Source organism: Sapajus apella, unplaced genomic scaffold, assembly GCF_009761245.1.
Source record: "Sapajus apella isolate SASKATOON/1434 unplaced genomic scaffold, GSC_monkey_1.0 scaffold4, whole genome shotgun sequence".
In the NCBI taxonomy this organism is placed as follows: Eukaryota; Metazoa; Chordata; class Mammalia; order Primates; family Cebidae; genus Sapajus; species Sapajus apella.
Window position 1 is genome coordinate 35,751,456 of NW_022436944.1, and position 21,861 is coordinate 35,773,316.

Consider the following 21,861-nt stretch of genomic DNA (forward strand, 5'->3'; position numbering starts at 1 on the left):
TAAATTGTGGGTTCCATTGTGGGGTAAATTTCAGTACAGGAATTTCTGAAGAAACCATAAATTTAAAGGCAAAATTGTAACAAAGCTTATAATGTTATAAAAAACATCAAACTGGAAATCATACTTGATATGTTATTTCTGCTATGGGAAATGGATACATAAAAAGACTTTACTTCAGAGACCTTGTTAGCATCCTCAACCTAATAAAGTGTTATCAACCAGTTATATGCCCATCAACCAATTAACAGTCACTTGTAAATATAAGAGCTTTCCAACTCACTGGAAACCATCACTTTGATTATACTCTCTTTCTAAATTGATGAGTCTACAGGCATCCTCAAGCATCTGTGGTGGGTACTGATTGAATCCCCCTATTGAGAGAACAAAGTTATAGTTAGATTTTAAAACTGGAAATGATGTTTCCTAGGTAAAGAGAATCCCAACAGGAATCCTCTTGAAGCAATTAACGTCACCAGCATATTTCAGCAACATTTGGCTGGGGTGAAAACAGAAAATAGCAGTTAGAAACAGCACTCAAAATTTGATTTCAGAGTGTTTTAGCAGCCAAAGGATTACCAGGGTCATGGAAACAGACCTCCTCAAATTATTCATCTAAGAGCTAATTGTGATGCAGGGACACATGATTTCCACATGCTCAGGCTAACATAATCTAAGAAATACTCTAATCTGATTCATCAAGGTTTTTCACCCAGACTTATGCTAACAGATCAAACAGAAACATGATAATATTTCATTACATGATATCATTTCTGTGCTTCTGCACCCATTAACACTGATTTCTATGAGGAAAAGAATCACAGACAAGATTTTACCTTACTGATCTAAATAATATGCCTATTTATCCCCTTCCTATGTTGTTCTGTAAATTTTGAAATATTGAGAAGTATGTTATCCCTGCCCCATTCAGGAAAATAAGATTTTAGTTAAAGAAGGACTTCAGTTATTGAATGATCAAAGGATCTATGAAAATGGATAATGTCTGTAGTTTTAGAGTAATCACATTTTCTAATTCTAAGATGAGCATATTTTCCCGTTTTTCTATTTCTTTAAAATGAAAATATATCTTCCGATTAATTGCATCTGCCACTTACTGTTGGGAGGACAGGAATTGTGATGCAGTGGTCATTGGGCACATGGGAACAGCAAACATGCCAGCACCAAAACTTGTCGAATTGGGGATAGCAGTTTGAAAACATTCCCATAAATATCAGCAGAGGAGTCTTTCTACTCCTGCAAACCAAGTGGTTGTGGGAAGGCAGTGAATTGGGTATGTTTAACACTTCTCAGGTGAAAGTCAAAAGTAAGCTACTGCTACATAATTGCAAAGCCACTTGACAGCCCAGCATGACTAGCTTTGAGTTGTTTTACAGTCTCTTTAAAATGCTGCATTCTCACCAGTCTTAATGGCACAAAGAACAATACGGCATAGGAAAAAATGGATACCAATGACTGCCAAGAAGTAGCTCGCAAGAGTCAAATTTTGAATGAGAAGTTGTTTTAGAAATGCCTTAACCTGTCTATTTCACATAGATTTTCTTTTTATGCCTGCACAGGAGTGATAGATGTTCTATACATCCAAAAGAACTCTTTCAATTGCTATAAAATAAAATGCTGTAATAGGAAAGTTGGTATCAACATGTAATTGAAAATATTTTTTTCCTTTACACTATACAATTGAGGGCATCTTAGATGTAAAGAAATAACACAGTATTTCCAAGAGGGCAATTGGATTCTTTAATTGAACATGAATCACAGGAGAAAGGTGGAGCTCTCCCTGCAATGAAGAGTGAATGCTCTAGACGTTATCACTGTGGTGGTGTTGGGAGATCCCTTGAATAGCAAGGAAACTGGGATTGTAGGGCGGTAGAACTGATTCCAGCCAAGTCTACTTCTAAACCTGTCAGATTTCCAGAAAGAAAAGGTTTAGCTCTGATTCTGTGAGATCTTTTGGAGAAGGGTTTCTCAACCTCAGTGCTATTCACATTTGGGGATATATTATTCTTTGTTGAGGCGGCAGGGGTGGGGGTAGGGGGTCTGTCCTGTGAATTGTAGGATGTTTAGCAATATCCCTTACCTCTATTGACTTGATACTAGTAGCATTCCCAAGTTGTGACTGCCAAATAATGCCTCCAGACATTTCCAAAAGTCCCCTGGGGCAAACTGTGCCCTATTGAGAACAATTGCTCTAGAAGAGTGTTTTCCCAAACCATCTGTGGTAGAGGACAAGGTATTCTTATTTCTAGTTCTTTGCAGACTCACACTTTTGGTCTGCATGCTGTTTAATGAGACAAAGTTCCCTGATCATGCATTTGTATGCTGCAGCAATCAATGTCAAATTGCCTTAAAAGTTTCTAGATGCTTACTCTCAATTTGTGCATTTATTTCTTCACACATTAATTTGTGGCCTGGCACTCATCCAGTAAACGAACCTTTGTAGTGCACTGGCCTAGAGCCATGCTAATCAAAGTGTGATCCATGAACCAGTAGCATTGACATTACTGCAGCATCTGTTAGAACTGTAGAATCTCAGGCTTCACCCTAGACTCCTTAGTAAGAACATCCTGTATTTTAACAAGATTCCTAGGTGATATGTTTGCCCTGGACTCTGCTATCTTCACAACCTCACACAGGTCTCCAGGGTGTGTCAAAGTTGAAAATAAAACAGGTATAGCAAGTAAAACTTTTACCTTAATGTTCATCTAGAAATCACCTAACCGCTGCTAGAACATCTTGAGCAAGTATGACTCAGAAGACCTCCACTCACTCTGTGCTTTCTAGTGCTGAGAGTTTGACTAAAAGACACACTATCATAAAAAAAGGCCTCAGGCCTTGCCATTTTGTGACTAGGATATAAACAGGGTATAACCAGCATATGATCCATTCCTGTCCCCATCTCACCATCTAATTCATATATTTATGTTTAGATTAGCTGTGGACACAAAAATAGGTTATCAATAATATTAACAAACACTAGCTTATTAAAACAAAGAAAAACAAAGAAATAATAACTTACGCCTTACTGAGTATACAAATGGCTTTAAGAACTTCACAATGTAATTCAGATCTGGTTTATGTATTCTCCCAAGCTGTATCAGGTGTTGATCAAGTGGATAGCTGGCCAATTCCTCCATGTCATCCTTATGTGTAGAGCCCAGAGAAACCACAAATATGATGTAGCCTTGACACTTAGCCCTCAAAGCCATCATTTTTACAAATTCTTCTCTCTCATAATTTTCTCCAGCTGAGATCACAAAGATGACCTTATGTTTTCTCAGATTGGGTGTTTCTGGAAAGAGACTTTCAGTGGTCCACAGTAGGGCTCGACCAATTGTGGCTTCTCCATTTAGCTGTTGGAAGGAAGTCTGGATGTGATTCTTCATTAGGAGTTGGTTGTTATAAGTGGTAAAATCAAACTCTGTTTTTACTGTGCTCATATTTCTCCTGGAACTGTCCCAAGGAGAATAGCTCAACAAGGCAATCCTGTCACCAATGTTTGAGATTGAAGGGTCTGAAGCAATGTTGAAGTTGTCAATTACTGAGCTCACCAAGGCTTTCACAGCCTTAAACTCATCATTTGCTATATTCCGAGAATTATCTAAGAGAAAGGCTACATCCATGTATGAATCTTCAGGTAGGAATGTCTCTTGAATGCAAGCATTTGGAAAACATTTATCTGAAAACACACAGAGAGACACATCATTGGTTCAACACTGACACACCAAGACACTTGTTTGAGGTCTTCAAGTGATTCAGTGATGAATTAACAAGAATTATAATTTCATCAGTACCTCCTTGATTTCACAAATTTTAAATTAATGAGAAATTTTTAATATCCAAATACTTCTCTGGGCACTAGCAGACAATATGGGAAGGGCTTTATTAAAAGCAGGTGTAGGTAGTACCTATATCTGCAGTGTACAAGTCATATCCACAAGCTCCTTTAGAAAATATTTTCAATATTTTAGAGACTTCTGGTACAAACTACCCAATTGTCCCCAAGAAATGCAACATCAGTTGGGATAATTTTCTAAACCAATTTTCACATTCTATGGAAACTCCAAACATTCCAGACATTGAAGCCATGACATATGGTATTGAAAAACCAGAAAACTGAAAATAGAACCTATGATTAAAAATAGAAATCTTTGGACAAAGCCACATTCAATAATTCATCTAGAAGGCATTTAAGCTTGTCAGCATGGTCAATTATTCTCATTAGTCTTACCATAGCAAAGTGTACAGTGCCGAAGTCTTTCTAATGCTTCACTTTCCCCATTTGAAGGAACTGGAATCACCTGAAACGCTCCAGTGTTGTCAAACTGCATTGGAAAAGAAGTGAATGCATGTTTGCTCATGTTTTTAGTCACTATTAGGAAACCACTGTGCAGCCACTTTGAGGATTAGCTTTAAAAACACCCAACTAATCACTATTACCTTGCATTACAGCTCTTTGCTCCATTCAGCGCATGTTCACATACACATGCACACGCACACAATCCCCTGCTTATCCTAAACATTACCCAAAAATGTATGTATAGAACAAGTATCATCATCCCTAGATTATGATGAGAAAACTGCCATGAGATAACCTGACCAGGTTCACTCACTGGGGCAAGTATTAACATCTCTTATTTTTAAGTCTGCAAGTCTGGACTAAAATGATTATGCACCACCTGATTATACACCACATACCAGCTTTTGGAGTTCGGCCCTGCAGAAATTGTATATTCCCAAGTTTCCTTTCACCTCTGTGGGTAGTGATCCCAACTATTTCCAGTCCACTCTATCAGGAAGACGGCACATCTTTCAGTTGTCAAGGGGACATTCTCAATCACGAATTCCACTTAAAAGTCTACTTCAGAAAGCAGTGGACAGGATTTCATTCAAAATTCCTGGTGGTACACTGCCTGATATAACATCTCCCCTGATTACTTTTTAAAATACTTTAATACTCACTGCAATGGGCAATATATAGTATTCATTCATTCATTCAGTGAATCAGTAACTCTTTATTGGGCATTTACTCTATGTGAATAAAACGGATACTTTTATTATGAAAGAAATCATCATTCCCAGGTGGTGAGGAGGCTATCTCCATCAACAAAGATGCTCATGCTTTTTCTCTTTCTCCCTCAGCAAATTAAAGGGCTAGAAAAGCCAAACCCTCTGTTTTTCTGTAAAATGCTGAATCAACATCTGAACATATTTATAATCATTCCAGCCATATGTTTGGAAACTATTTACTACATTCCTACTTTCCATTTTTATGAAATTGGATGCTTTGGTGTTATTTTGTATTTGACCTTGTTGGTCCCCCATGTAAAGACTAGATGTTGAGCTGGTAAACCAAGGAAGTTTATTCGTAGGAGTAAACCCCATGCTCTTCCTTCCTTCCTTCCTTCGTTCATTCATTCATTCAACAAATATTTATTGAATGCCTACAATGTTATAGGTGTAGTTCTAGGTTTTGGGGATATGGAAATGAATGAAACAGATAAAACCTCTATCCTGGCTGGGCACTGTGGCTCACGCCTGTAGTCCCAGCACTTTGGGTGGCCAAGGTTGGAGGATCACGAGGAGTTCAAGACCAGCCCCATCAACATAATGAAACCCCATCTCTACTAAATATACAAAAATTAGCCAGGTGTGGTGGCGTGTGCCTGTAATCCCAGCTGCTCAGTAGGCTGAGGCAGGATAATCACTTGAACCTGGGACAGGGAGGTTGCAGTGAGCCGAGATTGTGCCACTGTACTCTAGTCTGAGTGACAGAGCAAGACTTCGTCTAATAATAATAGTAGTAATAAACCTCTATCTTACATTCCAGTGGGGAAAGCTATATCACGAACACGATAAAAAAGTAAATTATTTAGAATGTTGGAAAATGATACTTTTATAGAAAAAAAAACAAAGCAGGATAATAGGGATGGGAAAATCTGGGATAACACTTAAGTAGAGCCCACTGATAACATGACATTTTAGCAAAAATTCAGAGGGGGAAGGTGTTATATCTGGGAGAAAAATAATTCTGGCATAGGAAATAGCCAAGGAAAAGCTCTGGGGAAGCAGGGGGCGTGTCTAGCTTGTGTGTGGATCAGTAGGGAAGACAGCATGCCTGGGATGGAGTGACAGAGAACAAGACAAGGAGAAGGTGAGACCAGAAAGTTACTAAGAGGTTTTAGAGCCTTGCAAACCATTGTAAAGACCTTAGTTTTAACTGAGAGAAATGAGAAATTGAAGAGTTTCAGGCAGAAGAATAACCTGATGGCTTAGAGTTTAATAAGATTACTCTGGCTGCTGTGTTCAGACAGACTGTAGTGGGGCAAGAATGAATGCAAGGCCACTAAGGAAAAAATTATTGCCCAGTGTAGGCAGAAGATAATGGTGGTTTGGATCAAGGTGTCAAAGGCGGAGATACTACAAAGTGGTCAAATTCTGGATGTATATTTTTTTACAAATAATAACAAGATTAGTACTTATATCAATACTTAATACTAGTACTTAAATGAATGCTATATTTACTAATAAGGACTAATATACTTTATTGCACATATGTACACTTCAGTGTATATATGTACATATATGCACTTATGTATACATGCATGTACACAAACTGTATATACATATATACAACACATATACACACACATTAAAGTTAAGAATGTTGGAGCTAAGAAGAGGTGAGGAATCACAGATAACTGCAAGTAGAAGAATGGGATTTTTATTAGCTGTGATGGAAAGGGCCGTATGCTGTGCAAGTTTTAGGAAAAAATTAGAAGCTTTAGCTTCTAAATGACAGCTGCATTGACCTCAGAGGGCTGTGAGAATGTATGAATACGTACAGAAAGCTCTAGTGACTGTGCCTGGCATGCAGCAGGGGCTAAGCAAATGTGGTCGCTGTTATCATTGACTGTTATTATTCAGGATTGGATTTCACAGACACTAACAACAATATAGCTGTGAAAACTGTAAAGGAGTTTTCAAGAGGCCACATATATTCCCTGACTACCACCACTCCTATCCTACCGTATCACAATACCACTATCTTAAAAATAAAGAAGTTGCTAAGAGAAATGCTTACCCCAAAAGCTTCAAGGAAAACACTCTCATCAAAAGCAAAGACTGTTGGACTGATATCCAGGGCGCTAAACTCCATGGTGGCTGTGATGATGGACGACCTACCGGCTGTTTGACCATTGCTAAAAAACACAGCAACTCTCCTCACATTGTCTCCTGCATATGTCCGCTTGAACACGTTGCGGGCCACAAACCTCATCGCATTACCAACATCTCTGGGCTCTGTGGTGTCTTCATATTTTATTTGGGAAAGCTGCTGGAGGAGTTGCTTCTTCCTATTGTAGTCAGACCACCGGATGAGATAACTGGTGCCTGAATGGTAGGAAACCACAGCAACTCTTGCTCCCACAGGACAGTTATTTTCCCTGATGTTAAGGTCACTGACAATGGAAATGATGATGTCCCGTGTTTTATTAAAGCTCTCTTCTGTGATATCATAGGAATTGTCCAGAGCAAATACTAGCTCTGTTGGATATGCTGGACATTTTTCTACAAAAAAGAAAAGGAGAAGTATTATTTCACTGGATAAAAATCCTTTCTCCAACGCTTTACTCCAATGAAGTGGGTTCATACAGAGCCAAAGCAAGTACTTCATCCAGCTTTAGAACTAGAAGCACCTGCATGCAAAGAAAGGAAATAAAACTGCTCGGCAAGCTTGAAACTATTACATAAATGCAGAGCATGAATATTTGGCTATATAATGCTCAGACTTCACAGCCCATTATCAGTCAGCTGTGTAAAATGAAATTGGTGGGAGTTCTTGAGCTGATGGAACTGTTCAGTGTCCTGACAGGGATAGTGGTTACATGAAACTACGCATGTGGTAAAACTGAACACACATACAGATAAATTGATTTTACCGTATGTAAAATTTAAAAAGGAAATGATGGTTTATTGGGGATCTTGAAAATCTGTTCTCCCCTAAAATCTTCCAAAATAATCTATCAATTATAAAATTAGTTGTAAGATTTCCATCCACTTATGCAACAAATATTTGAGTACCTACCACATGAAATACAGTATAACATTGACTGTGAAATACATGCAAAGATGAACCAAATGCACCACTGCCCTCGAGAAACTTGTATCGGCAAGGAACATTATACTATAAGGTATAGATAGAGTAATAATTATTCTTAATGCAGATTCAGAGGATAAAGAGGCTGTTTCCAAAAAGGGGGTATCTCAAGGGCTTCAGGAAAGCTGCCTAATTCAATGAAGGCCAGGGTGGCAAGAGGAAAGAAGCAACATGAATCAAGGAAGGTTTTCAATAAGCTCTTAGAAAAATGGGACTATCTGCTATTCCCAGCTTAATACTAATGTCTTATAATGACTGAAGTTTAGAATTTCATAGAAAATCTACTCTAGGGCCGGGCGCGGTGGCTCAAGCCTGTAATCCCAGCACTTTGGGAGGCCGAGGCGGGTGGATCACGAGGTCAAGAGATCGAGACCATCCTGGTCAACACGGTGAAACCCCGTCTCTACTAAAAATACAAAAAATTAGCTGGGCATGGTGGTGTGTGCCTGTAATCCCAGCTACTCAGGAGGCTGAGGCAGGAGAATTGCCTGAACCCAGGAGGCGGAGGTTGCGGTGAGCCGAGATCGCACCATTGCACTCCAGCCTGGGTAACAAGAGCGAAACACCGTCCCAAAAAAAAAAAAAAAAAATCTACTCTATATATCAAACCTCACTTTTCAATGTCCTTGTTAAAGTCTGAATGCAGGAAGAGAAAAATGATTTTTTTTTAAATAAGCACTTCCATCTGCTCAGGCTGTTCTACTATCCCCAATTTGGCTAACTCCCAAAGCATATTATACTCAAAATATCCCATATCCCAACCACTGTTCTTAGTAATAAAAATTGGGAAGTATTGATTTAGAGAAGTATTTTGAATCAAAGAATTTTACAGTGAAGAAATTTCAGTAATTTTAAAATACAAAAGCTGATAATGAACAATACAATAAGAAAACTGAAGTGTTCTTTAGTTCTTAGCCCTATACTAAAATTTCTTGGTAAATGGTTGAAAAGCCTTTTTAAGATTGACCTATCATCACAGGTTCTCCTGGAGGGTGGATGCCAATTCCTATGTTCTCCTCTCCCTTCCCCAGTGACCAGGATACATTTAATCCAAATCCATGAAGTTGTATTGAGCATTTATCGTGTGCAAGGTATTTTTTATTTTTAATTTCTAGAATTAAGGTGAATGGCTTCAAACCTGGGCCAAGCTTAAAGACCCGGAGGGTCTACATCAGCAGGCCTCTAGGAGACAAGGGGGTTTTGAAATTGACATAGCCACTGGCTCCAGTGGCCTTGTCATCCAAGGGCTCTAAGGCGCCATGCAGCCACGACCACAGATTAGGCCTCAGGAAGACCCTCCATAGCCATGGGCAGGAAAGGTTTACAAGTGGTGGGCACTGAGTTAGATGACAGGTATGAGCGTGGGCCAGAAGGAGGAAAGGACACATCTCATACCCAAGAAGCCAGTGTCAAGGGTGTCAGTGGCAGACAGAGCAACAGAATGTGGATTAGTCAGAGAGCCACGTTTACCAAATCCCCCAGCAATGCAGGGCCTGCACTGGGGAGAAACAGTTGTAAACTGTGATGGATCCCAGGCTAGGGGCTGGGATTCAGTCACCATTTCATAATCAGGTCAATCATGACACTGTCAATTATAGTCATAATCAAAAGACAGAACTGACTGCATAGAAAGAAGTCCTGTTTCCCACGGGGACGAGGGCTCCTTTCAGATTGGTCTTGTCAGAATGCAGTAATGATCTCAGTAGGGAAGACCATGGTAAGAATACTCACCTGTCCAGCAAGCTGTGAGAAGAAGAGAGGGAAAAGATTGTTATGTTCTTTGAACAAGACTAAAAATAATCCCAAAAACATTTTAACAAAGCTGAAAATGTTATTTGAGTCTAACTGCAAATGAGGCTAATTCTTAAATTACAGGAATCCTAGGTTAAAGTATTGAGGAAGGTGTCAACAAAATTTTATTAATTTGTGAGCCTTCCTAACCTTTTCCATTCTTGAGCCACAGCCAGCAGACTTTAGCAGAATTTTGGTTGAAACCAAAACACTGATCACTCGTCTTAGAAGCAAAAATAGATGGGCCTCTGATCAAATGGCAAGATAGCTGAAATTCAATTTGTGTTGTCTCTCATCTCATAGCCTTCTGAGAGCCATTTGGCAATGAAAGGCTAAAATATGTGGTTTTATTTTCTTCCCTGATGAATACCTTGGGAGCCCTTATTTTCCCATAGAACCATGGGGGGATTTCCAAGTGAATTTTGTCTTTGATAAAAAAATATAGCTCCTCTGTTTGAGTGATCTCAACCTCCAGAGGGAGGAAGAAAAAAACTTCAAGGGTTTCTCCTGAGCAAAACAGCATCTGGTTTCTCTAACTGATTTACTCTGTAAAACTGAGAAGAATCTGGGCAAGTATTGGTACATCTTTAAGAGACCACAGGCCTGACAATTTCCATGTTCATTTCACTCGATTCCTAGGAAGCAAATGAGTCACTCAAATGTAATAAACAATATTATCAACACTGGCAACACACCAGCCTTCTGTCTTGCTGTCACGCAGCACTGGTCTCCTGCCATCCACCCTGTGAACACCTCTTGTTTGTCTTAACCCCATGGCCACTGAGGTGCTAACTGCCCTCAGACAGCACACATAACCACAGCCTCCTTTGCATCTGGAGGCTCAAAACAGACCCCTGTTTCCTGGCTGAGTACTTCCGTGTGTTAACTTCAAACCCCACTGCAAGGCTACAAGCACAGGCTCTAGAAGCAGACACACCTGCTGGGTTTGAGTCTGGCAAAGCTGGGTGACTTAGAAGGAGATTACTTAAACTCCTTTGAGCAAATTCTTTCTTTTAAAGCTGGTTTTCCCTAAAAATCTTTACTCATGTATCTCCCTCCAAAATGCTAATCACTTGGACCCTTCTGTTTTATTCTCAACCACCCCTTGCTCTCTTAATTGCCCCCAGCCTCCTAGACACCTTCTTTTATTCTCCAAAGAGGGTCTCAGCCTGGCCCTCATCCCTGTGTGTCCCAGAGCTGCTACTGGACTGAGAAGCAAATCATGTTAGATGAGAAGCCTTGGAAATGTCACCTATAAAGTGAGGCCATTTAGATCAGCTCTAAGGGCCTGTCACCTGCATCTTCATCTCTGGTCTGCATGCTGGAGTTCTGTGTTATCCAGTCAGTGCCCTGTATGGTTATAGAACTTGCCTACTCTTCCCTGACCTCCTGATTTACAGACTAACTCCTTTTATTCCATAAGGTGGTTGAGAGTAAAACGGGGAAGAGTAGTTAGAATGTTGGAAAACTTCTCCCTTCAAATCCCAAACCCTCCAAGGCTGGTCCTCACATCCCCACCAACCTCTGGTCTTCTTTGGGAAGACATTATTTGATCTCACTGAGAACACTGGTAACACCTTGAGGAAGGTTGGTCCCACCCTCATTTCTCCTACAATAGTTCTTCCCTTTTTCTCTCCCTGTGGTTGCAGTCCCTAGTTCTCACCTCCTCCTGCATGCAGAAGGGCCTTTCCACTATCCTCTCCCTTTGAATCTCCTCCATTGCCTCCTTCCTCTTGCATCCCTTCAAGCTGCCCACATTTGGCAGGACTCTCCCATCTCTGGAATGTCACTTTGCCATACCTTGGCCCCACTCCTTGAGTTTCTGTTTCTAACTCTCTAGCTTTACATTTTTAGAAACCTCATCCATCCATGTAATTTTAAGGACAACCAGTACTAACTGACTTCAACATCTGAGTCTCCTTCCCTCACCTTTACGAAAGCCCCATTTCATCAGGGTCAATAATTTCATGTAGGGTCTACACAACATTACTCCACCGCCAAAATGTATAAACTCATCATCTTCTCCAACCAGCTGATTTCCCTTCACAATTCCTCTTGTGCTTACTCCTCCTTGGTGACACTCAGCCTCTCCTCCGCTAGCCTGACAGTCATTCTAAATCTGTTTTGTATTGTTCTTTCCTTCTCACATACTTGCAGTGACAACATTTTTATCTAGTCTCCTTCAGTAAAGTCTCTGATTTTCCCCTTTTACATTCTTCTGATTATGATTATTTTAAAACCACAGTGGAAACATAATGAAAAAAAGACAGATCTCCTAAAATTCCACCCCCTAGAACACAGTAAATGATTGTTTTCTACTTTTGCTTCTAGTACTTGTTTCTATGTTTATATTAAACTACATGCAAAAATAATGAGGATTCAATTTCATTTTGTAATACTTAATGCCTGTTTTTTTCAAATTTTGATTGTATAGAAACTATATTTGGTTAATATTTTCTCAGAAGATAATGAATTGTAACCTAATTATTCTATAAGTGTAAACAGTCTAATGTATAATCATTTTGCTCTAGTAAATAATGTTTCAACAATTATATTTACCTATATTTTTTTCATTTTGCTGTATTTCCTTGGGACAGATTTTCAGAAATGAGATCATTGGACTTTTCTACTTTATTTTTCCTTCTTTATCACCAAAGACAACCTCTTTATGTTCACTCCTGCTTTATTCCTTTGATGATACTATCTTTTGCCATGCCCATCACTTTCCCACAGCTGGATTCAATTACCTCCATACAAACATCCTTTATTAAATGAGTAACTAATCAACTTGTCCAAAACCACCGTGATCATCCCTTTAACACCATGTCCTCCCAGTCCTTTTACTCGTAACTGTTATACGAATGTGAGTTAATTCATATACCTTTGAGTTTTTCTCTGACTTTCCCATATGCATGTTTTCTCTTGATGTCTGCATTGCCCCTCATGAGTGAAGGCACTTTTACTTACACCCCCTTTCCTCTCTCCGTTAATGTGAGTTGTTCTACAGTAGGCACTCTAGGCAGGCTTGTTACAGAGGCTTTCCACCAGTGAACTCAGCCTACTGATCTCACATACCCACACTGCATACAATCCTAAGTCCTTTACCAACCATTGATGGATGCTCTTGTTCTATAACAGATACTCACGACTACGTTCCCGCAAAAACCGGATCAGATCACATTGCTGTAAATGTTGAAAAAGGAGAGAGAAAAGAAACATGAATACAGTGACCTTTGAGTGGCTGTGTTTATTTCCCAATAAACTTGCTGAGATATCTTTCGTAAATAAGGAGATACATACGGAATATACAGGCTGCCCTGCCATGCCTTTAATACCCTAGGAAAAACAAAAGCAGAGAAAGTTAGCGATATGTCAACTGACGCCGTTAGTAATAAAACAAGACAAAACCAAAACAATCTTTCTTTCTGAAAAGTACAGCTGGTAGAGAATAGTTAAAATATTCCTGAATATACTGCCATACGTTTTCCCTACTGACATCAAGGGTGTAAATTTTTTGTTTCAGTGTTAGATCAGGTAAGCTAATGTCTACCCAAAGTTAAAGAAATTATTTTTCTTCAGTGATAAGAAGAAACAAAGGTCCTTAAAGATATTTGTACTAAAGATGTAATACTTAGAAGAAGGCATTTCTCATGAGAATGCTTAAAATTATAAACAGCAGACTTTCCAAAGGGCAGTGCCAAGGAGAGGGATTTATTGAGAATTCAGAGGAACAGTTATATTATCCATCAAGAGTGTAAAACAGAGGAAATGAGAGCCTCTGCATATGAGAAAGACCCAAAGACAATTACAAAGCAAAATAAATAAACATTACACAAAAGAAGAGTTAAAAACATGGAACTAAATCATTACAACAAGATCATAAATGTCAAGTGGTTATGAAGCAAAGCAATACAAATAATTGAGTAAGATGAATCAGGGAAGACTTCCTGAAAGAAGTCAGTCCTTTCTCAGCAGCTTGAGCTTTTCTCTTTTCTCCTTATTCCCATTAATTAGGATCAAGCTTCTCCTTGGCTGTAATTCTTAATATATTTGCGTATATAGGTTCCCCTGGGCAACTAATGAATGCCTGTACACTCATTTCAGAAAAATGCGATTTCATGCTTACACTTGCACAATTTCACTGACTCCCCCAGAGGTTCAACCAGGGATGTCGGCATAAGAACCTCTGTTCTAAATGACAACTGGGTCACTTCTCCATTGGTCCATTCATCCAATAAACAGTTCAAGGTCTGCTGAATGTCTGTGTGGCCTATTGTGGATTGCTAGAGTTAACCAGAACTGTCGTGGCATCCCTAATTGTACCCATTGAGACATGTTAACCTTCTGATTTAAATTAGGAAATTACACAACTCATGTAGTGTCATTCTTCCTTTTACAAGTTATGGCAGAGAACAGAAAAGAATGCATGACCATTTAAACAGAGAGATAAACAGTTCTGGCTAATACACGGAGTTGGCAGCCCACATTTTACAGAGAATCAGAACCATGGAAAGGATGTCCTAAAGAGCGAATCCTTGAATAACTTCTTAGGTTATTCAATTTAACTTAAGAATAACTTCTTAAGTTATTCAAGAACTTCTTAAGTTATGCAAGTTCTTAAGCAGAGACTGAGGATCAAGAGCTTAATACAAAACAGCCAAATTCCAGTCCAGACTAGCTGGGCCAAGCACAAGGCCAGGAAGATGTGGGTGTCCCCAAATTAGAACCCCAGAATCTGAGGAGATAAACCCAGAACAGACCAGATTGGCCCAGAGACTAGGTTCTCACTCACATGACTAGGAATATTCATGCATTCCTTAATGCCAAAGAAAGTGAATATTGTATCAGAGTATTGTCACAGTTAGCTGATTTTCATTCTAATATGGATTCAGTCGTCCACAAAAGCATTCACGTTTTTTGTTTCCTTAATAAAGTCCCAAGTTCAAGAATCTCTTCAAGAAATGAGAAAACACAATGCACAAAACAAGATAAGCAGCTTATCTACTCCTTACACAACGCTGCCTGGGGCCACCACTAAACACAGGTGCTCAGAATATTTAATACTCACCTGACTGTGCTTGTTAGGGGAGACAGACGTGTAACTAAACCATTATAACAACCCGAGAGGCACTAAAATAGAGAGATGGCTATTTTGTCAGTGGAAGATATGCCTGACCCTGCCTGGGAATGCTTCCAGAGGTGCCATTTTTCTCGTAATATAATCATAGGGGGATGTTGCATCTGTATTTCCAAATACCTCTGAAGTCTAAATTTTGAGGATAGGAATGCAACAACAGTGGTTTTGGTAAACTCCATTAACCTGTCTTGCATGACATAATTTTGCCAGGACACCATTGTGTAGCTTATGCAATCCTATTCCTATTTTAAAAGCTTCAGTAACAAATCACTTCGTAAACTATAAAGTGCAATGCAAATATTAACTATTAAGTAATATTTACAATTAATAGTTAATATTTGCATTGCACTTTGTATATTTTACTTACTATTATTTTGCAATACAACATTACTATTTGTAAACCTTATAGTTTACAAAAAGTGTTGACATTTGATTATCTGATCCTCATGGCTACCTTCTGAGGTAGTTAGGATAGAATATGTCATCCCCTCATTTAGAAATAAACTGAAAGACCCAGTGACTGGGTCACACAGCTAGTAAAAAGCAGAATCTGGACTTGAACTCAGAGCATTTGACCTTAAATTCTATGCCCTTTCCATGGAACATACTGGAAACAACTATATCCTACTCAGTTCTTACGGGTATACTTACTCTCTGTCCAGGAAGGCCTGGGAGTCCTCGAGATCCCTTTTCTCCTTTCAAGCCTACAGAGAGCTGCAGATAGGAATATGTTAATATATTAGTTTCAACATTGTCTATGCATGGGGACTACTTCAGCTTTAATAAGACTTCCTAATTTAAAAAAATTATTTTAAAAAGACAGCAGCTATTAATTGAAGTCAGGTAAATAGCTTACTTGTGATATAAACAATATATTCTTAATGACTGGTAAGCATCCATTTCCCTCCTAGCCTCTTTAATAGTGACATACTTTGTTCTGGCACTGGCTGTGCATTTCAATGTTAATTAGCCATAAATTGGGATTGGTGCTAATAGGAAAAAAATATATGAGGGTACACTGAGATCTAATAAGAAACCTCCCATCTGTAAAAGATCAAATAAGAAAAATGATTCGCCACACATATAAGAGGACATGAGTGGGCTATGTCATTCCCATACCTCAAAGTGATGGATATGGATACTAATGAAATTTATCCAGTCAGATGGAAAGTATCCAGTGAATTGCATCTTTTTTCACACTGATGGTGACCACTGATACAGCACTCAAACTTTAAAATGAAAGGATGCTTGTCTCAGCATTTTGCTTCTAAGCAAGCACAATATTCTACTCCGTACTTTGCTAATTATAAGATCTCAATAGCCTTCTTCAAAATAGCCCATATGACCTTGTGATGGATCATGGAATCATCAGAAACCCTCAGGAACACAGGGGGAAGGACATCTTCCCACTGTCACCTTCATTTCCACTCACAGGGTTAATATGCCAGGATTTAAATGTGCCTTAGAAAAGACTGGAAGGCACTGAAATTTCTTGGAACAGCAAGTTATCAATTTGTACATCTTTAAAATGGTTCTGATTCATCGAACTTTTAGAGCTGAATGTGACTTTACATGTTACTAAGTAACAATTCTTATGTTACAGAAATAGAGATCCTGAAAAGATGTGTTGAAGGTCACAGCTAGCAAGTGGCATTTCAGATGCCCTTGGGCTGAATCGATAATTCACATTTAACAGAACATAAAAGCCAAAGTCTGCCAAAGGAATATTTATCATTTCTGGAATTACAGGCCACTTACTGTTCGTCCCCTAAATCCTTTTGGTCCAGGTCCCCCAGGAATTCCAGGATCACCAATATCACCCTGAAGATTCAGACATAAAAAGTCAAGATGTTAAAATATTTGCCGTGAAGGAATTTTAAAAACCTCTCTGAACTCAAACTTAATTGATATTATGACAATTACGTTGTATATTAATGAAGGCCAATACAACATTAAATGTCATCTTTTCCTGTCATTTGGAACTAAGTCATTGGTACACTTAATCTTCAAACTATTTTTAATTTTTCAAACAATATAAATATTTACATATACATATGAATTCAGTGGTAATCCAGTTACTAAAAATATCCAAAGAAAATGCTTGAAAACACAGAAAAAGATTTGAAGTACTGACTATACAAAATAATAAAGAATGAATTACTTTCTAAATTCATAAAACACATGAAAAAGTTGAAGGGGAAATTAATTTATTCTGACTTTGGTGGTAAACTAATTTTGACAGTTATTTATCAATATGCTTATTTTACATTTATCAGTAAGTTGAAATATGCTAATTTTCTCCTTTATCAGTAAATTTGAAAATTGATCCTCTACCATAATGACTATTCTTCCTAATGGTTATTTATATTGTTCCTTTTTTGCCCTTTCCTATTTAAGCATCTCTTTTGGTAATTCATTCATTAAAAACAGTTTTAAGAGGATTCAACATTTGACAGTTTTCTTATGCTTTATTTGATTAATTAGACATTCTAATTTTGAACCCGTATTTTGTATTTTAATATAAGCAACTTCCATTATATGGAAGACATTGTTCCGGGTATTTTTTTTAAAAGGGAGATCTTTTTACAGGATTCCAGTGCATAAAACAGATATAACTTGACCTACTTGGTTGAAATGAAAGGTATATATGTTTCTACAGCATGAAGATGGATTTCAACCTGGCAGGCAATGAAGAATTCTCAAAGATGTTTGGCTAGGAAAGTGGTATAATTTGGCTATGCTTTGGAAAAAATCAAGTGACAGTAGTATTTGGGATTAACTGAATCAGGGAGAAGATGGAAGTAGGAACCCGATTAGAAAGATACTGTAATCTTTCAGGTGAGAGAAAATAAAGTGCACAATAATGAAGAACAAATAGCAATAACAAAAGCCAAGAGAACTGAATGAAATCACCAAGGCAGAAAATCAAAAGGAGAACAGAGGACTAAACTTTAGGGAATACCTGGAGGTAGGCTTTCAAGGCAGAGGCATCAGGCAACGATGGACAGAACAATCTTTTCCAATGTAAAGATTCAAAGGGGTTAAATATGGTTCTTTCCTCATGAAGCCCAAGGAAAACACCTGCCCTGGGCTCCTCCTTATTGCCTCCATTTCATTCAGACCTACAGGTTTATCTTAGTACTTAAGTAGAAGGTTAAGATTATAGTAATTTCAAAAGGTCATGCACACAATACCTTCTGCCCCACATCTCCAGGGAATCCTCTTGGGCCCTATAATTTTCAGCACAGAACGTAAATACATCAACACATCACCTCTGCAGTATGATCATTTCTTCTTGTACTATTTAGTTTGATTCACCAATTTAAAAAATAATTGCTTTCCATATTTACCTTGACTCCTTTTTGTCCCATCTGACCATAGCCTGGGATGCCAGAATCTCCCTGTAAACACACCACTTTATTTCAGTTTCTCAAAAGGAAATTAATTACAACCTATAATGGGGAGATTACAGTGTCAGAAGAGAAGCACTGGGGACTTCCATGCAGAAGGAGCCTAATTGGTGACCTTGAACCCTGGGAACATTGTGTTGCTGTGTTTTCCTCACTGCCTGATATGTGCCCTGTACTTCGTTGCCCAGCTCCATTCTGTAAACATTGCAGGAAGCAGAGAGGTGGTCATTCAGGACTTGTGGAGTCAGTGGCAATTTCTTGCCTAGAAAATTAGGAGCTGGTTCAAACAGTACAGGTGAGAAATTCTTTGAAGAAGGATTATAAATGGTCAACAGACATACAGAAAAAATGGTCATCCTCACTGGTAACCAAAAACATACAAATTTGACCATGCAATAAGATACTATTTTTGTCAATGGTAAAGATGGAAAAAAGTGACAATACCTGTTGCTGTGGATGCCCTAAAACAAATACTCTCCCGAGTAACACATGGATCCACATACTGTTTGAATTTTCCCAAGGGCACTCCATAATGGAGTCCAAAGCCTTTTTGAAACATATACATATTCTTTGATCCAGTTATTTTACCTTAGAAATCTCTAGGTAGAAATTCATTATGGTTTTGTCCAAAATTTTAGTTAGGTATCATTGCTTTGTTGGTTATGACAGTGAAAAACTGAAAGCAAGCTAAATAACCAATAACAAGAGATTGGTCAAATAAATGAAGGTATACGCATTTAGTAGAATATTTTGAAGCTACTAAAAATGATGTTGAGGGAAAAAGGTAATGACATGAAAATATGCTCATGATGCACTGTTTAGAGTGATTTTTAAAAAATTTCCATGATGTTAATAATAACTATCTCAAAATGGTGGATTACAGGTAATTTTTATTTTCTTCCCTCTTTCCCATCTTTTATTCTGGGTTTCTTTCCTTCTCTCTCTTCCCCTCCCTTCCTCCTCCCTCCTCCCTCCTCCCTCCTCCCTTCCCTTCCCTTCCCTTCCCTTCCCTTCCCTCCCTTCCTTCCTTCCTTCCTTTTTAGATTCACGTTTTCAAATTAGATCACGTAAAAAGATAGATACTTTTTAAGACTTGCTAAAACACTCTACAAGCATTTACTTTTATGGATAAAAATTGCAATAAAGGAAGATTGAAAGCCTTTACGGAGGCAATGGATTATGGGGTATAGCCACAAGTCAGAACCTTGCTATGCCCTAATCATTTGTTCTCCTGTAAGCCTCTGGTTCCTTATGTTTATTTTGCATTTCTTTCTTTCTTTTTTTTTTTTTTTTTACAATTTTCAAATATACAATATATTGTTATTAACCGTAGTCACCATGATATACAATAGATCTCTTGAACTTATTCCTTCTTTCTAATTGAAATTTTGTATACATTGGCCAACACTCCCCAGTCACCACCTCTGGTAACTACCATTTTAATTGCCTGTTTCTATGATCTTGACTTTTTTTTTACATTTCACCTGTAAGTGAGATCTTGTTATATATATCTTTCCATGCCTGGTTTATTTCACTTCACATAAGTCCTCTGGATTCATTCTTGTTGTCACAAATGACCAGATTTTCTTCTTTTTAAAGGCTGAATAGTATTCCATTATGCATATACACCAGATTATCTTTATTCAGTCATCCATTGATGGAAACTTAGGTTGATTCTATATTTTTTTGGCTATTATGAATAATGTTTGTGCTTGGTAAATTTTCTATGATATCTATGTATAACATTTGTAATAAACATTAATTTAAAAAAATAATAATAATTGTTCCTATACCGGCTGCTCCCTAAGCTGAGATCTTGGTACAGCCAAAGCCATTAAGTCAGAATGCAGGCCTAATAATGCAATGCCCCATTTCTTGGCCCTATTCCTCCATCTCTCATTGTCACCCTAGACTTTTGCAAGAAGGGAAGAGAAAAGGGCAGTGTTGTTTTTCAATGGACATGCAACTATGTGGCCATACTTGTTGTTAAAGTATTGAAATGACCTGTTCTAACTCATCCATTATCCTGTCTTCTCCTACCCCTCTTCTCCTGCTTGCTGTTCCCCTTCACTTTGACAGACTGTCTACGGAATGACAGCTCTGGGGGTGGGAGAAATGTTCTTACATCTTCCTAGATGCTGAAATACCTTCCATGCCCCCCACACTTGGGCTGATGGTGTCAACCCCTTCTCTTTACCTTGGAACCAAATACTCGGACCCGGGCAGAGTAGGGGCTTCAAAACTTCTTACCTGTCTTCCTCGCTGCCCATCTTGCCCCCCTGGCCCTGGATCTCCAAGAAGTCCAGGCTCTCCCTAGCAAATGGGACAAGAAGAGCTTCAGATCAGTAAAATCAAACCTGGTTCCTACCATGGAAAGTTCTGTCCAGCCCAGAGCTGGACTGGGGTGTGCTGTTTTTCCAGTGTTATATAAGGACTGAAGGAGAAGGCAAAGAGTAGAAAATTAACTCCAGGGAAAGTTAATTCATTTGCTGATGCATTTGCCTATCCAACAATTACTTATTGAACTGGAAAATAAATGCATTAGGGGTAGTCCTGCCTTCACCTGGCTGGAAAGAGAAATAATTAGACGGGCAATTATAATATTGTGAGATAAGGTTCAGGGTACTATGGGAGCAAACAGAAGGGGACTCTAAGTCAGATTTGGCGGGCCAGCGGAGGCTGCTGAAAGGAAAGGAGCAGGGAAGCTGAGGACTGAAGGATGAGTTGTATGTCAAGAGACCGGGCAAGGAAGGGGTGAGGATGATCCAGAAAGAGGGAAGGCACTGGTGAGAGGCCTGAGGCAGGCACGCAGGAAGGAGGTGAGGAGTGAAACCTTAGAATTAAATGAGGCAAATAGCAAAGTGCCTTGTAAATGATTGCCCACCTTATTAACACATAATTGCATATGTTTAGGGTATACAACATGATGATTTGATATACACATACATTGTAAATGATTGCCACAGTCAAATTAGGTAACGTGTCTATCACCTTACCTTGTTATCACTTTTTCTTTTTGCTTTATGTTGAGAGCATTTAAGGTCTCTCTTAGAAAAATATTGAGTATCCAATTTTAACCATAGTTATTGTTAACTACAGTCACCATGTTATGCATTAGCTCTCCAGAATTTATTTATCTTATAACTACCTTAAAGTTTGAAGATTTTCATGGAGGCCATAGGAAAGGCAAGACCCACAACACAATTTGCTGGGCTCCGTGTAAAAGAAACACTCAGGCCCCTTGCTTAAAAAATGAGATTCAAGCCCATGACAGCAGAGTATTAAACTCAGCAAGGCCACCTGTGTAGCTGCACAGGTGACAGCACCCTGAAGACAGGGGCACTGAAAGA

The 21,861-nt window shown here is 38.6% G+C and overlaps 1 protein-coding gene across 3 annotated transcripts in view; it reads right to left on the reverse strand.

Moving 5' to 3' along the window:
- The window catches only part of COL6A5 (collagen type VI alpha 5 chain), a 113,778-nt gene that overhangs the window by 31,691 nt on the left and 60,226 nt on the right, over nucleotides 1-21,861 (reverse strand). For all 3 annotated transcript variants that reach the window (XM_032267018.1, XM_032266998.1, XM_032267009.1), the window contains 12 exons: nucleotides 20,762-20,824; nucleotides 18,452-18,502; nucleotides 18,296-18,331; nucleotides 16,860-16,922; nucleotides 15,753-15,815; nucleotides 13,265-13,300; nucleotides 13,111-13,147; nucleotides 9,905-9,916; nucleotides 7,100-7,584; nucleotides 4,247-4,340; nucleotides 3,035-3,694; nucleotides 281-371 (listed from right to left, as the gene is read on the reverse strand). In XM_032267018.1, coding sequence (XP_032122909.1) covers nucleotides 281-371; nucleotides 3,035-3,694; nucleotides 4,247-4,340; nucleotides 7,100-7,584; nucleotides 9,905-9,916; nucleotides 13,111-13,147; nucleotides 13,265-13,300; nucleotides 15,753-15,815; nucleotides 16,860-16,922; nucleotides 18,296-18,331; nucleotides 18,452-18,502; nucleotides 20,762-20,824 — 1,691 coding nt within the window. The remainder of the gene's footprint in view (nucleotides 1-280; nucleotides 372-3,034; nucleotides 3,695-4,246; nucleotides 4,341-7,099; nucleotides 7,585-9,904; nucleotides 9,917-13,110; nucleotides 13,148-13,264; nucleotides 13,301-15,752; nucleotides 15,816-16,859; nucleotides 16,923-18,295; nucleotides 18,332-18,451; nucleotides 18,503-20,761; nucleotides 20,825-21,861) is intronic.